At 38.1% G+C, this 16136-nt stretch overlaps 1 protein-coding gene across 3 annotated transcripts in view; it reads right to left on the reverse strand.

The window, feature by feature from the left end:
- Positions 1 to 16136, reverse strand: part of PATJ (PATJ crumbs cell polarity complex component) — a 347778-nt gene that overhangs the window by 230072 nt on the left and 101570 nt on the right. For all 3 annotated transcript variants that reach the window (XM_078073041.1, XM_036091353.2, XM_078073040.1), the window contains exons 19-22: positions 14891 to 15010; positions 12723 to 13118; positions 6597 to 6720; positions 1068 to 1236 (exon numbers count right to left, since the gene is read on the reverse strand). In XM_078073041.1, coding sequence (XP_077929167.1) covers positions 1068 to 1236; positions 6597 to 6720; positions 12723 to 13118; positions 14891 to 15010 — 809 coding nt within the window. The remainder of the gene's footprint in view (positions 1 to 1067; positions 1237 to 6596; positions 6721 to 12722; positions 13119 to 14890; positions 15011 to 16136) is intronic.

Below are 16136 nucleotides of genomic sequence, written 5' to 3' on the forward strand. Positions count from 1 at the left end.
TCACCATGATAAGTGTAGCTACCATCTGTCACCATAAAATTATAATATTATCAACTGCATTCCTTATGCTGTACTTATCCCCATAACTTATTTATAACTCGAAGCATGTGCCTCTTAATCCCCTTCACTTATTTCGCCCATCCCTCTTCCCCCTCCCATCTGGCAACTACCAGTTTGTTCTGTTTATGAGCTTGTTTCTGTTTGTTCATTTGTTCGTGTGGTTTTTTTTTTTTTAGATTCCACATATAAGTGAAATCATATGGTATTTGTCTTTCACTATCTGACCTATCTCATTTAGCATACTATCCTTTATGTCTGTCTATGCTGTTGAGAATGGCAATATTTCATTCTTATTTCTCACTGAATAATATTCCATTGCATATATACCACGTTTTTTATTTTTTTAAGATTTTTATTTATTTATTTGAGAGCGAGCGAGTGAGAGCACAGGAGGAGAGGGAGAAGCAGACTCCCTGCTGAGCAGAGAGCCTGACATGGGGCTTGATCCCAGAACCCTGAGATCATGACCTGAACCGAAGTCAGATGCTTAACTGACTGAGCCACCCAGTACCCCAATCCCACACCTTCTTTATCCATTCACCTACCAATGTACACTTAAGTTGCTTCCTTTGCTCCTACAATCATATATGAAAGAATTAATGGTGCCACAATTCATTTATTGTCCCAGTCCAGAAACACAAGTCATCCTCAACTATGTCTTCTCACCCTGACACGTTATCAGTCACCAATTCCAGCAAATTCTCTAACTCTTGAATCCATTCCCTCCTTAATCTGTCTGTATGTCTTGCTTACATTGTTAAACAATTAAACTTATTCTCTAAGCAAATATTCTATGTAATCATTTTCCACACAACTGCAAGAATACAAAATTGTATATATGCTTCAATTTTAAGTATGTGAAATTCTCATAGTAATTGTCCAATATTCAATTTTATTCATATTTTCTGTATTTTCCAAATGTTCCACCATAACCATGCTTTTTTTTAAAATAAGAGCAAAAAGAAAACTACTTTATAATGTGAAAACAAAGATAAATGGTATCATACCATGCATCAGTGGTATATCTAGATGATGTTCCTATGTATGCCGAGGCCTTGGAAACAACTCGGGTCCTGGGGAGTTGGTATAAGGGCAAATCTTGCTCCATTCTTTGAGCCACAGCAGGGAGTTCAACAAGCAAGCCAGGGCCTTGGATATCATTTGGAATCATCATGCCTAAAGAGCAAACCCAGATAATAGTGAATACAAGATGCTTTTATTCATCCTTCATCTGTTTAATAAATAGTTATGGGCATCTAATAGGGGCAGACCCTTCAAGGTAGAAATCTTATTTATATTAAATAAGTAAAATGTTTAATATGTCATATGGTGACAAGTAGTATGGTAAAAAAATGAAGCAAGAAAGGGGGATAGGGACTGCTCAGTGGAAGAGTTACAATTTTACATATGGCCTCACGGAAAAGATGACATTTTAGCAATAGAAATATTTTATCAAAAGAACCCCCTTAATGATTTTATTCTCATCTCACTACACATTTTCCCTTATTAACCTAAGCTGTCCCAACTGCAGGCACTCCTACATTTCACTTATTTAAAAAAAATTCCACAGAATAACAAATAACCAAATAAAAACATTTACATTAAAAATTTTTTTTTAAAGATTTTATTTATTTATTTGACAGAGAGAGACACAGTGAGAGAGGGAACACAAGCAGGGGGAATGGGAGAGGGAGAAGCAGGCTTCCTGCAGAGCAGGGAGGCCGATGCGGGGCTCGATCCCAGGACCCTGGGATCATGACCTGAGCCGAAAGCAGAGGCTTAACGACTGAGCCACCCAGGCGCCCCTAAAAATTTTTTTTAAATTTTAATTTCAGTATAGTTAACACACAGCGTTACATTAGGTTCTGGTGTACGATATAGTGATTCGACAACTGCATACATCACCCAGTGCTTGTTAAGAAAACACATTTTTAACGGGCCTTTGTTTACAAATTTCAGAATTCATTTACATTTGTTTACCTCATTTGATTTTCATATCAAACTATGAGTTAGAGAGAAAAGATACTAGCAACCATATTTTATAGATGGAGAAACTCAGGTTAAGGCATTTTGCCAATTGGAATGTGCAAATTTACCTGACACGCCATCTGTGACATTTCCCAATTTACTGAAAAAAAAAGACTAGGGCAGAATTGTGCATAGAGTCCTATGACACATAGTTAGGGACCTGTGTCCATATGGCATAGGTCCATTAATCACCCTTAGGATACACCCCAGTAATCGATTAGAAATTCTCAGCCAATCTTTCTTCAGCATATTAGACAAATATTATGAATTGTGATCAAATGCCTTCCTTGAATCCATACATTTATAGTATTTTTTGGAGCTCTGGCTTTTTAGAAAATCAGAAATGATTTTTAAGAGATAAATTATCCTAAAATTTTTCCTATAAGCACGACCTAAACTCTTTCCGTTTCTTCCTAACGAACAAATCTTCTGCAAACCCACTACTACTGCTTTTTGTCTTGTCTAGAAACTTTGGAATCAGGACCTAATCAGTTGGTAATGCAACAGAACCTGCAGAGGGGGTGAAAGTAACTGTAATGCTCAGGTGGTATTGTAGGACGTCTCAGGTGCCTGTCCACCATCCCCGTGTACCGTTCTACTCCTGTCCACAGGGACCTACATTCCTGCAAAGCACTGTACTCCGTATCATCGCCTCAGAGTTCTAGCTTTGCCTATGGCTTCCTCCTTCCCACTGAGGAGAGACCAGGGGTGGGGCCAAACTCTGGCCGGAAGAGCCAAACACCAGTGTTAGGAAGAGGGAACCGGCTCTATTTGCAGAGCGGTTTCCCACCCACCCATGCTGGTAAGAGTGGCCTGTTAAATTACGGCATTGGGTTTCAGAGGTTGCTGCAGTCCATTTAAAACTTTTCATTACCTGTTCCACACAAAGGCTGCCCGTGCCCTTTGCCCCACTCCTCCTCCACGGACCCCTGGTGTGGGGGCTCAGGCACACATTTCTCATCTGTCACGGTGCTTGACACACTCACACTTTACAGAGCTGCTCACCAAGTGCATTGCAGTACCCAGAGCCCATAAAACAAATCGAGTCCTCCAGGGCCTATGCAGGTGTTGGGTAAGGGCCATACAGGCACACAAAGGTTAGAAAAACAAAGAAGTTAAAAAAAAAAAAAAAAGGTTCCTGGACAAATGGAGGTTAATGTTTATAGGAGAGGAATGGGGGAAATTTTCAAAAGGCTTATACTTGGTGAGGTGCAAGAACAGAATGGTCAATAAAATAAAGGCAAGAAGAATCTCAGTAGAGAGGAGGGTGGGTTATTGTATAACCTGGCCACTGCGGGTGGTGTGGGGGCAGGGGAAGGAAGGCTGTTGAATAACCACACATTAAGTAGCATTTCACTTTCTTATTCAACAAATATTTCTTGAGCACCTGCTAAGGTAACACAATCAGATATAAGCCCCTTCTAAAAGCTCAGTTTATAGTAAGAGCTACATGCAAATGCGTAAGTGTGCCTGACTCTTGGGTGCAATGATAGAGACTCATCCAGGGTTCCCTGGAGGTACCATCCAGGCAGGGGCAGTCAAACATTAGGAAACAGAACTACTTTCTATCTGAAACCTTCTGAAAACTTGTAACACTAAATGTATTATTGACTTGGAATTTATCTTGTATGCTTCACCTTATTAATTATGCTAATTTATAGGTTTAGTTTCACAGCCCAAGAAGAGTAGAGGCTCTTAGAAGATACAAAATTTTGGGGCGCCTGGGTGGCTCAGTTGGTTAAGCAACTGCCTTCAGCTCAGGTCGTGATCCTGGAGTCCCAGGATCGAGTCCCACATCGGGCTCCCTGCTCAGTGGGGAGTCTGCTTCTCCCTCTGACCCTCTCCCCTCTCATGCTCTCTCTCACTCTCTCTCTCAAATAAATAAATAAAATCTTTAAAAAAAAAAAAAAAAAAGAAGATACAAAATTTTGGATTAACTACAGGGTCAAGAATAGCCCTTTACACATAAGGTTCTCAAAAATAAGTTTTAAATTAACTGTTCAGAAAAAGAAATTTAATTATTCAGAGATAAATCTAAAATTGTCTGTTACTAATAAAGTGGTCAAAGAGTTACAGATTTGAAAGATGGCTTAGAAAACACAGCCCAAATCTGTGTCAACTCTGTATTAGTAATTTCTCAGCCTACCCACGGTTAGCATTAATCCAAATAGTCATGCCCGCTGCACAGCATTCTAGAGGCTTTCAAAATTTTTCCTGAAAGCATGTGGTTATGAATGCTTTTCCAGTGAGGACAGATCTAAGATATACAAGTCTAACTTCATTCCTGAAACTATAATCTCTAAAAAATAAAGTCCCAGGGCCTTGCAAAGTATTAGGTTAAGGCAGTGTAGTGAGCAGATTGGGGACCTCTCTAAAAGATATACCGAACCACAGAACCTATGAATGTGACCTTAGTGGGGGGGGGGGGGGAAGTCTTTGCAGATACAGTTAGTATTGTGAGATGAGACCATCCTGGGTTACCCACGTGGGCCCTAAATCCAGTGACAGATGTCCTCATAAGAGACAAAGAAGAGAAGACACAGGGCAAAGAGAGGACAGCTGTGTGAAGACAGAGGCAGACATCACAGTGATACAACCATGAGCCATAAAAGGCTAGAGCCACCAGAAGCTGGAAAAGGCAAAAAGCAGGTTTTTCCCTCAGGCCTTCAGAGGGAGCACAGCACCTTGATTTAGGACTTCGGGCCTTGAGCAGAGTGAGAGAATGAATTTCTGTTGTTTTAAGCCACCAAGTTTGTGCCAATCTGGTACAGCGGCCCCAAGAAACTTACATAGGTAGCAGAAGTCAGAGGAGGTAACTTTGAAGTCGCTTAGGTAATACAGAAAGCAGAGCTCAAGAGGGACTATTTTCCCTGTGTTCTTCCCAACTCTGCTGCTCCTCCCCACCAACACCCATCCCATTTAGCCTGTCTATCCTTTCAATCCTGATGGCATAGCGCAGTGAGTGAGTCTCAACCAGGGGCAATTTCACCCCCCAGGGGACATTTGACAGTGTCTGGAGAAATCTGATTTTGATCATGACTGGGAATGAGAGTACCACTGGCATGAGGGTTAGAAGGCAGGGAAGCTGCTAAACATTCCACCATGCACAGCTCAGCTCTCCACAACAAAGAATTGCCTGGCCCAAAAGAGTAATGACATTGCTATGAAGTATCAATGGCAATCAAACAGATATGGCCTATTAATTCAGTTAATTCATTCATTTGTGCCATAAATCTTCTCCAAGTACTTAGTGGGAGGACTATAGAAATGTGGTAAATTTTTAAAAAATAGTACAATGGGACAGTTGTGGGGGGAAAAAGTCCATTTTCATCCTAGTCACAATTGGTTATCTATGATGAAAAACTGGATAAACTCATCCAATCTTAGATATTCAAAATTAACTATCCATGCTGTGTTTTGACTTACAGGGAATTGATAACCGTAATCAGCTCATAGATGACTTCAATCTTTTATGTTTGTTTTTTTTTGAGAGAGTGAGCAAGAAGGGGGGGGAGGGGCAGAGAGAGAATCTGAAGCAGGCTACACACTCAGAGCAGAGCCCAACGCTGGGCTTGATTTCACAACCCTGAGATCATGCCCTGAGCCGAAATCAAGAGTTGGACGTTTAACCAACTGAGCCACCCAGGTGCTCCCAGATGACTTCAATCTTTACCACTAAAGATTCCATTCTTTAGATTTTACTCAGCAGAATGCTGAACTCATAGAAACCATTATAAAACCTTCTAGAGTGCATTCTGGCCCTACTACGTATTACCATACAACATGAGAACTGCCCAAGGAGAAAGACTTTTCCTATAAGCAGAGTCATAACACGTGAAAGACAGCATAAATCTTCAACAATGGCTCTATAAATCCCAGTGCTGTGAAAGAACTTAACTGTCTCACCTAGGGATCTTAATAATATAATAGCCTTTGATATTTCAGTGTTGGATGAAGAAAAATTATTTTTAAAAGTTTTCAAAATTATATAAGAATCAATATTGGGGTAGGCAAGGAGAGGCACTATACTTTTAGGATTCTTTAATGGAAACTAAGTTATTAATGCACCAAAATTGACCATAATATATGGCTATAAAAATGTTTCATAAATGTTTAAAATATGCCTTGCTTTATTAATATTTAACAACCCCATTCAATGAGCTAACAGTATCACTTAACAGCACCAGAGATTTTTAATATGTATTAGCAGAGACTTATTTCAGGTTTAGCATGTAAGGTATTAGTTTTAGTTTTAATCCATACTGCTCATAAAAAGCAAAACCAGGCACTGAAAATACAGCTCTCTCAGAAAACAGAATCTGAAAGCCCTCCATTGACATATGAGCTATGTTTATTCTTCCAGATATTCTGAAGCAGATTAATAAACAGACTTAAATTTGCAGCATAATGAATGAAAATACGACAGTAAGAGTTATCGTATGTAAAAATAAAACTGAGAGATTGCAAAATAATGTAATTTGTGTTTATGAGAAACAAAGACCACAAACCTAAATCCAGACTGCTTTTTGTTAATGAATTAAGATTTTCCAGATCATCAAATCTGCTTTGTTGACTGCCTCCTTCAGATGAGGGTATGGAGGGTGGGGAACCGATGCCAAAATTTTCTTTCATCTTGAGAGGAAGACAGACAGAAATGCATTAGTACTTTGTGATAAAGTGAGGAACATGATAATGTTGTTCAAACCAGATAGCAGATAGTGGAAAACTGGCCCTACAAACAGGCCCTTCTCAGTTAACGGTTTATACTGTGGCAAGCAGTAACAAACGCTGATAACTTTATATCTGCAAGGGTACAGGCTAATAATATCAATTTTTTTTAAACCGTGGATTTTTTTAACCAAAAAAAAATTGTTTTATAAACATTAATGAGTGGATTTAAGTAAATGATCACAAAGGTGTAAGAATAAAGATCTATCCAACCAAGAAAGGTCAATGGCTGGTACACACTGACTCATGGATCACGTTGGACCACAACCTCAATAGCTTCACTGATGATCCCAAAACACCTGGTCGGAGATTTTCATAGCTCTAAGCTCTTGCTTTGCCCTTCCTATCACTTTTATCTGCCTGGCGAATACCAGTAATACAAACCTAAAACCTGCAGATAAGCACAATCAATGATTTTTGCATTTTCTGCTTGTCTTCCTTTGATACATGTCTTCTATGGTTTCTGAAAGTTATAGTCTTCCAGAACAGACAATCTTCACTAACATATTTTATTTGATATTTTTAAAAAGATTTTATTTATTTATTTGAGAGAGGGAGAGATAGTGAGAGAGAGCATGAGCAGGGGGCAGGGAGAGGGAGAGGCAGAGGCTTGATCCCAGGACCCCAGGATCATGAACTGAGCCGAAGGCAGACACTTAACCAACTGATCCACCCAGGCGTCCCTAATATCTTACAAACTTTTATAGGCATAAAATTAAATGATACCGTTAGGGCCACCAGAGGAACATACCTTAATTCATTTAAGATGAATAACACCATTATTCTCTACTGTTGGAAATTTAGGTTGTTCAAAACAAAAAAGGTGAATGACATCTTTTACACGGTCCACTGTTTACATTAACATTATATTGGTCATACTTCAAAGTAAGAGAAGGATGTCTCATAAACTGATACACCAAATACTGCTGACTTTTTCCATACAGATGATGAGTATAGCTAAGTACAGAACTCTATCAGATATCTAATGGAGCCTACAGAACATAGAATTCAACTCAAATATTAAATTGGGATGAGAAAGGAGACATAACAACCTAGCTGCCTAGAATAAAAGAAGAATTCCTTAGAGAAGTGAGTAAGGAGGAGATGGTAAGCACTGAGTACTTAGAAGAAATTTTACAGCAATTCTGGACTTAAAAAAAATGTTAATGACAATTATGTAACTGAGGAATAAGAGAATTGATAGCTGAATCTGAATTTCAATATAGAGGGTCAGCTCTTTAGAAAAATGAGTTTTTCTAAACAGAGAAGAAAATAAGAATATACAATCAGTCTAAGGTAAATAATCCCCAGGCAAGAGTCAGATCTTTTGAAAAGGGGCAAAAAACTTAAGACACTTCTCCAGAGAATATATGAAGATGGCCAATGAGCACATGAAAAGCTGCTCAACTTTTCCTAATAATTAGAAAAATGCAAATCAAAACCACAATAAGATACTACTTTGCACCTTTTTAAAAAAACAAAAACAGAAAACAGGTATTGGCAGGCATGTATAAAAATGGGAAAATTTGTGCATTACTGGTGGGCATATAAAGTGGTGCAGGTACTGTGGAAAATAGGATGGTGGTTCCGCCCAAAAATTAAACATAGACTTGCATATGATCTAGCAACTTAATTTTGGGGTATATACTCCAAAAAATTTAAAATAATGATTTGAACAGATATTTTATATCAGTGTTCACAGCAGCATTATTCACAGTAGCCAAAGGTAGAAACAATCCAGATGTTCATCAAGTGATGAATGGGTTAAAAGATTGTGCTATATACATACAATGGAATATTATTCAGCCTTATAAAGGGAGAAAATTCCAACATACACTACAATGTGGAAGAACCTTGAAGGCATGCTGAATGAAATAAGCCTCACACAACAGGACAAATATTCTACGATTCCACTTAAATGAGGTACCTAAAGTCGTCAAATTCTTAGAGAAAGAAAGTAGGACTGTGGTTGTTTGCCAGGGGATGAGAAAAGGGGAGGATGGATAGTTACTGTTTAATGGGTACAGACTTTCAATCTGGGAAGATGAAAAAAATTCTGGAGATGGATGGTGATAATGGTTGTATAATAATGCAAGAGTATTTAATGCTACTGAACTGTAAGCCTAGAAATGGTTAAAGTGGTAAATTTTATGTACAGTAGCCCCTCCTTATCTGTGGGGGATATGTCCCAAGACCCCCAGTGGATGCCTGAAACCAAGCATAGTACCAAACCCCGTATATACTATTTTTTCCTATATATACATACCTATGATAAAGTTTAATTTATAAATTAGGCAGAGTAAGAGATTAACAACAATAACTGATAATGAAATAGAACAATTATATTGTAATAAGAGTTATGTAAATGCGGTCTCTTTCTCTCTCAAAATATCTTATTATACTGTGCTCACCCTTCTTTTTATGATGATGATGTGAGATGATAAAATGCCTAAGTGATAAGATGTAGTGAGGTGAACGATGCAGGCATGTGTTAGGCTAGTACCGACCTTCTGAGAATATGTCAGAAGGAGGATCATCTGCTTCCAGACCTTGGCTGATCAGGTAACTGAAATTGTGAAAGTGAAACCAGAGACTGGTGGGAGGGGTGGTGGGAGGGGAATGGAAAGGGCTACTGCAATGTGTATTTTACTACAAGTAAAAATAAAGAACCAGATCTATAAATCTTGATGGTTTTATCCTTCAATTAAAATGGAGAGTAGTAGAGAAAGGTAAATCTAAGTAGTTGGGTAATATGTGCACTCCATAAATATAGCTATGTCTGTAGCCCAAAATGGATATTATAATGAAGACAGAAGTGATACTGTTACTCTACCCTTCTGGAGGGCACTCTCTAAAGGAGTACTGAGAATTACATATTTTGTAAAGTATTCAAATGTTTTAACAATCTACCCAAAGCTTCTAATATTAGATAATAAATTTTCATCACATGAGTACCTTTCTGAGAGGAGGGCAAATAAAGATTCAAGCCCATCCTGATCTTATGTGTGTAACTGTTATAGAGAATTAGACCATATTTTTGATAGCAAAAATATGCCACTTTGGCATAAGGATTACTCGGGGAGGAAGACAAATGCGAAACAGCACATACAGAAAAGCTATCTTCCCCTGACTGTTCATCATCAGAGATGAATCTAGATTTTTTTTTCAGCTCAGAGATGGCAGCAAGAGGAACATACACAACAAACCTAACTACAACAACCCTTATCTTCCATCAATTTCCCCCTTATATTTACCTTCCTACAGCTCTGACCCTAAAACCTAAACCCTTTTTCCTTTGTCTTGTCACTTCTCAATAAATTTATTGTTCTTTGTTAAGAAGCTATATAAGCCCAAGTTCTAACCACCCCTTTGAGTTATTCATCACTGAGTTTCTACTGCATGAGTGCATGCCACACTTGTTAATAAATTGTTTTTCTTTTGTTAATCTTTCATCAGCTTAATTTCCAAGGCCCCAGCCAGAGAACCAATGAGGGTAGAGGAAAAATTTTTCCTCCCTTACACTGCCATCATTGTGGAGTTCAGGAAAGGAGGAAAAGAATGCCCAAAACAAGAAGATTTAATTATTTAAAGAAAATAAAATATTGTCCACACAAGACACATTAGGGCTGAAATTATTTTTTTAAAGAAAGAGAGAGTGTGCAAGTTGGAGGGGATTGGAGGGGAGGAGCAGAGGGAGAGGGAGAGAGAAAGAATCCCAAGTGGGCTCCTGACACGGAGCCCCATGTGGGGCTCGATCTCACAACTCTGAGATCATGACCTGAGCCAAAACCAAGAGTTGGACATTTAATCGACTAAGCCACCCAGGCACCCCTGGGGTGGCAACAAGTTTAATCAATGCCATTTTAGGGAGCTTATAGGTCACCTCACAGAATCAGAAATAGAAAATAAAAAGAAGGAAGCTAGGAAATTTAACACAGATTTAGTAATTAGGATGCATGTCTTTCAAATTGTGAGCACTGAATGTTGTCATAAACAAGCTTTTTAAATAGCAGTTTAACAAACAACAGAGTAAGTGGTTATATTGTGAAGATAATCACTATGCGCTTACAAAAGGAATTCTTTTAAAGCCTATTGTTATGCAAATGAGTACTTGAAATCAGGATAAAATTCTGACTGATAGTATGGATTCAAAAATCACTGTATCCCAAACAACCTATATGAAAATTAAGATGATATATTTGGAAAACTGTATTAAATGACAGAAAGGTGATTCTAGTGATAATGTATTTATGGACATAAATACGCATTGAAAGACTCTGAATAAAATTATGTCATTAAATGTGAGAATAGGCAAAAAATTTAACATTTGGCAGTTTTTAAAATATGAATGTTTATAAAATACTGTGAATGTAACTGTGACTATTTAGTCTAGAACCCTAAAAGTTTATATACTAAAATGGGCCTCTATTTCAGGTTGCCTTATATTTAGGTAAATAGAAAATTTTCTTTTTATAGAAGAAAGCCACAACAAAGAGTATTTATGAATATTCACTAATCTGTGATTAGAATTTGCTCCATATAACTGAATATTCTGTTTGGGTTAGAGTACTTACAGATACAGGAACGGGACTGGCAAGGAAAGAAAGCACCAATGTCAATGGCAACACACCAGGTGATTCTTTGTCACCTCTGCCGATATCCAGGCATTATTCACATAATCCCAAAACATCTGTTCTCTGGTAGACTTTCCAGAGTCTGCTAATCCTCTTGCATTCTATAAATACAGCTTGTATAGCACCTTGCATAGAAGAAGGACCCAAAGCATTTGCAAAAAGGGGGAAAAGAAGGATAGGTCTGAGGAAGGAGAGAGCAAAGAAACTAGCCCTATGGGCCCTCTGAAAGAGAGTAAAGAAAAGCACACTCCCCACAGCACTGCAAGAAAGTTGCTGATCTCTGTGAGAGGAGTACTGCGCTGTATCTAAACATACTGCTAAGTGGCCATGTAAAAAATATCCCTAGGAGCGCCTAGATGCCTCAGTTGGTTAAGCTTCTGAGTCTTGATTTCAGTTCAGGTCATGATCTCAGGGTCGTGAGATCAAGCTCCATGTGGGGCTCTGCACTGGGCGTGGACCCTGCTTAAGATTCTCTCTCTCCTTCTCCCTCTGTCCCTATACCCCCTCTCTCCCTCTCTTAAAACAAAAACCAAAAAACCTCTATATAATAATTTTCTTTTCATTTCCCTGGAAGTTGATCTGGGGCATGAAATGAACAAACAAACTAAAACATTAAAAATGTCCCTAATGAAAGATTCCAATTGGTGACCAGTTAACCCTTATTTTATAAAAATAAAGTTTATTGGTGATCTATAGCAAGCACAAATCTATTTAAATATAATGCTTTCCTGCCCAGTTGAAAATAGGCAGTAACACAAATGTAAAGATAATTTTTAAGAGTTCAGTGACCTTCTATTTAGTATCATATATCACAGAGAACAGTGTGGATGAACAAGACATAAACAACGTATCTTGAGTCAATTTTGCCTTGATTTTCCCTGATAAATGCAAATACACAATATGAGAAATATAGAGTCGTGTTTCTCCGAGGGAATAAAAAAACCACAAATGACAAAAGAACTCTTCTTTGAAATGGGTAATCTGGAGAAATACATCATTAAAAAAAAAAAAAACAAGGCAAAAACCAATTATAAACCACTATAAAAGGCAACCACAGCTTATGGACTCTTACTAGTAGTTGTGTAATACAGAAAAGATGAGCTTATCCTTACAGCATTACACTATATGGTACATCTTGGAAAAATGATTAATTACAAAAACTGTATTTTCCATTACATTTTGTTCTTTTGAAAGTTACATGACTTAGGCACAGGGGTTGGGAGGGTGGGGGAGAGAAGAGGGGGAGGTGGAAGAGCTGTTCTCACCCCTTACCATGTTTCCAGTGCTATAGCTACACTGCTGCGTCTCCTGGGAATACATACTCCTCATGGATCTTGCTTCTTGAAGCTCAGGTGGTTCGTTGTCCTGTAACCACTGAGTGCCAAAGTGAAGTTCCTTCACAGAGGGAACAGGAGCAGCCTCTTGAAGGTGTGATGAGGGATACAAGTCCATGGACGGAAAGTGATCTTGATATAGCTCATATTCTTCATCAACAAGCATCTCTCTTTCTTCCCCCATCTCCTGCAATCTAGGAGTCAGAAATTCATGCATCTCCCAGGCCTCCTTGCTGTTGTCTATCTCTTTCTGTTGGGACTGAAAAGCCTTTCCCAAATCAAGGAACAGCTCATCTACAAGCTCCTCTTTATAATAGGGTTCATCTCTAAATTCCTGTAAATAAAAGTTGCAAAAATAATTTTAACCCCACCTGCCTTGAAGTGGCACTCTACGCATTAACTGGGGAGTTAACCCCTGACATAACCTCAATGACTACATTCCACGCCAAGGCACAGTTACTTGAACAGCTCTCCATTACAAAGGAGAAATAAAAGCTCACTCCCACATAACCCTCAAAGCAAAGAAAGGGACAAACAGTAAGAAGCAGAAATCTGCCCTTGGCAAGGTGAATGACTATTCCAAAAGGGTTGTTATACATTAACCACCTGAAAATTCTCAATCAGAAATAGGAAGTTTGTTAACCTGCTGCACTGTACATTTAGCTCATGCATCTCATACAGAAGTAGTACATAAATATAGACACACATCATACTATTACCTAAGAAAGCAAAGATATTTTCAAATAAGCTTATTTCAAAGCTTATGTAAAACTCCAAAGAAATTATGGCTCTTGAAATTATCAAAAAGCAGTCTCTAAAGATATGGGATGTATGTCTCAACTACTTTGAGTATGACTATTTTATAATATGCCCTGTAACAGAAATATATTTTTTTCAACTGTACTGAAATTACATGGCAAAAAGGAACCAATATAGTATGCTTTTTAATTAACTGGTATTTCACTAATTAGAAGTACACACAACTGAAACTAGTCATACATGTGCAGAAACTTTGCTGAGTTCCTAGGTATTGCCTGAGGAATGTATGGATTTGCTGAGCCTCTAACCCAACCCTGGGGATCCTCAACAGTGCTGAGCACAACGAGGCCCAATTCCTCTTGAGAGATCAGTGATATTTCCTACTTGGACACCTATTCATTAAGTATTACCAAATGCAAATTCATGAAATGAACATACTACTTCCTACCTTTAAATTACTATAGTGTATCAAATACTGCAAGCTAGTTAATTTTTTTACAGGTGTGTTTATACGGTATATTTGAAGATGTCATACACTTACAAAATTTTAACAAAGAATGTCTACACTAAGAAAACCCCCACAATGTATAGTACAGAAATAAATATCAGCTCGAGCCACTGTCAATACATTATGCAAAGAATATCACCAGGTGGTTGTTATCAGGTAAAGCAACACCATACTCTACCTGCAAAGAGCAAAATAAGCACAATTCATTTTCAGAATAAAAAAGGAAAAGCTTCAAAATAGCCTTTCTAAAATTAAAGCGTAAAGAAGGGTTTGGCTAAATAACTCTTTTCTTTAGCAAGTATTCAGTAAGAAGTCCTTTGGTATAGCTCTGTTTTCTACAGCATTTTAAATGCATGTCTATTTTTGAACATTGTGTTCTACCCTCAAAATTTTAAGACTGTATCTGTGGTATAAAATAAGGTATGGTTGTGCTTTGAAAATGCCTTATATCTGGCCTATGTCATTTATGAAGCCACTGAGATACAAGAGGGAAAACCGTTCATTTAAAAAAAAAAAATAGGGGCGTCTGGGTGGCTCAGTCGTTAAGCATCTGCCTTCAGCTCAGGTCATGATCCCAGGGTCCTGGGATCAAGCCTCGCATCGGGCTCCCTGCTCTGCGGGAAGCCTGCTTCTCCCTCTCCCACTGCCCCTACTTGTGTTCCCTCCCTCACTGTCTCTCTCCGTCAAATAAATAAATAAAATCTTAAAATAAATAAAAGAAAGAGAAGAGGATCATTTTATTTATATCTCTTTAGCTGAGAGTGGGAACAAGCTTTTGTCTTTATGGAAATGTTAGCTCACAGCAAACCATTCAAATAGGAAATCAATTTACTAAATACCTTGGGTGCTTCAAGTATTAAAGATGAATTTGTATCATGAATTGTTCCTGAAAGTTCAGTCTTGTCTTCATTATTGTTTGAATGTAACATATAATGACTTTCTTCCTCTTTATCATCTTCCTGAAAACAGAAACAATTTTTATTTTTTTTAAAAGATCTTATTTATTTGAGAGAGAGAGAGAGGGAGCGCGTGAGACAGCAACAGCGCAAGTTGGGGGGGAGGGGCAATGGGAGAGGGAGGAGCAGATTCCCCGCTGAGTAGGGAGCCTGCAGGGCTCATTTCCAGGACCCTGGGATTATGACCTGTGCCAAAGGCTGATGCTCAACTGACTGAGACACCCAGGCACCCCTGGAAACAATTTTTATTTTATTTATTCATTTATTTTTTTTAGCACAAATGAAATGTTTTTGTCAACCATGAAGCTATCTTTTATTGAGATATAACTGACATAACATTATACATCATATTAGTTAGGTGTATAACATAATAATTAGATGTATGTATATACTGCAAAATCATAACAATAAATTTAGTTATATCTAAAACTTTCAAATATACAATATGGCCTCATTAACTAGAGTCATCATGGTGTACATTATATCCCCAGGACTTATTTATCTTATGACTGGAAGTTTGTACCTTTTGATGACCTTCACCCATCTCACCCACCACTCCCCGCCTCTGGCTACCATGGGAAGCACTTTTTTTTTTTTTTTTTAAAGATTTTATTTATTTATTTGACAAAGACACAGGGAGAGAGGGAACACAAGCAGGGGGAGTGGGAGAGGGAGAAGCAGGCTTCCCGCAGAGCAGGGAGCCCGATGTGGGACTGATCCCAGGACCTGGAGATCATGACCTGAGCTGAAGGCGGACGCTTAACGACTGAGCCACCCAGGCACCCCAGGAAGCACTTTTATAATCAAGAAAATACCTTAGTTTTGAACTCTTCAGATTAATTCTCATCTTCCCATTAAGTGCAAGGACACAATAAAATTTATGCAAATTGTTTTATTAGAACAAACTTTTCTTTATTAAAAAGAAAGCCATATTTGAGTCAAAGCTTCTCAAACATTTTTTATCCTTTTTAAGTATTCCTAAAACTACTTGCAAAAGAATGAAACTGGACCATTTTCTTTCATCATACACAAAAATAAACTCAAAATGGACTAAAGACCTAAATGTGAGACCTGAAACCATAAAAATTCTTGAAGAGAGCACAGGCAATAATCTGACATCAGTTGTAGC

Source organism: Halichoerus grypus, chromosome 5 (assembly GCF_964656455.1).
Source record: "Halichoerus grypus chromosome 5, mHalGry1.hap1.1, whole genome shotgun sequence".
NCBI lineage: Eukaryota > Metazoa > Chordata > Mammalia > Carnivora > Phocidae > Halichoerus > Halichoerus grypus.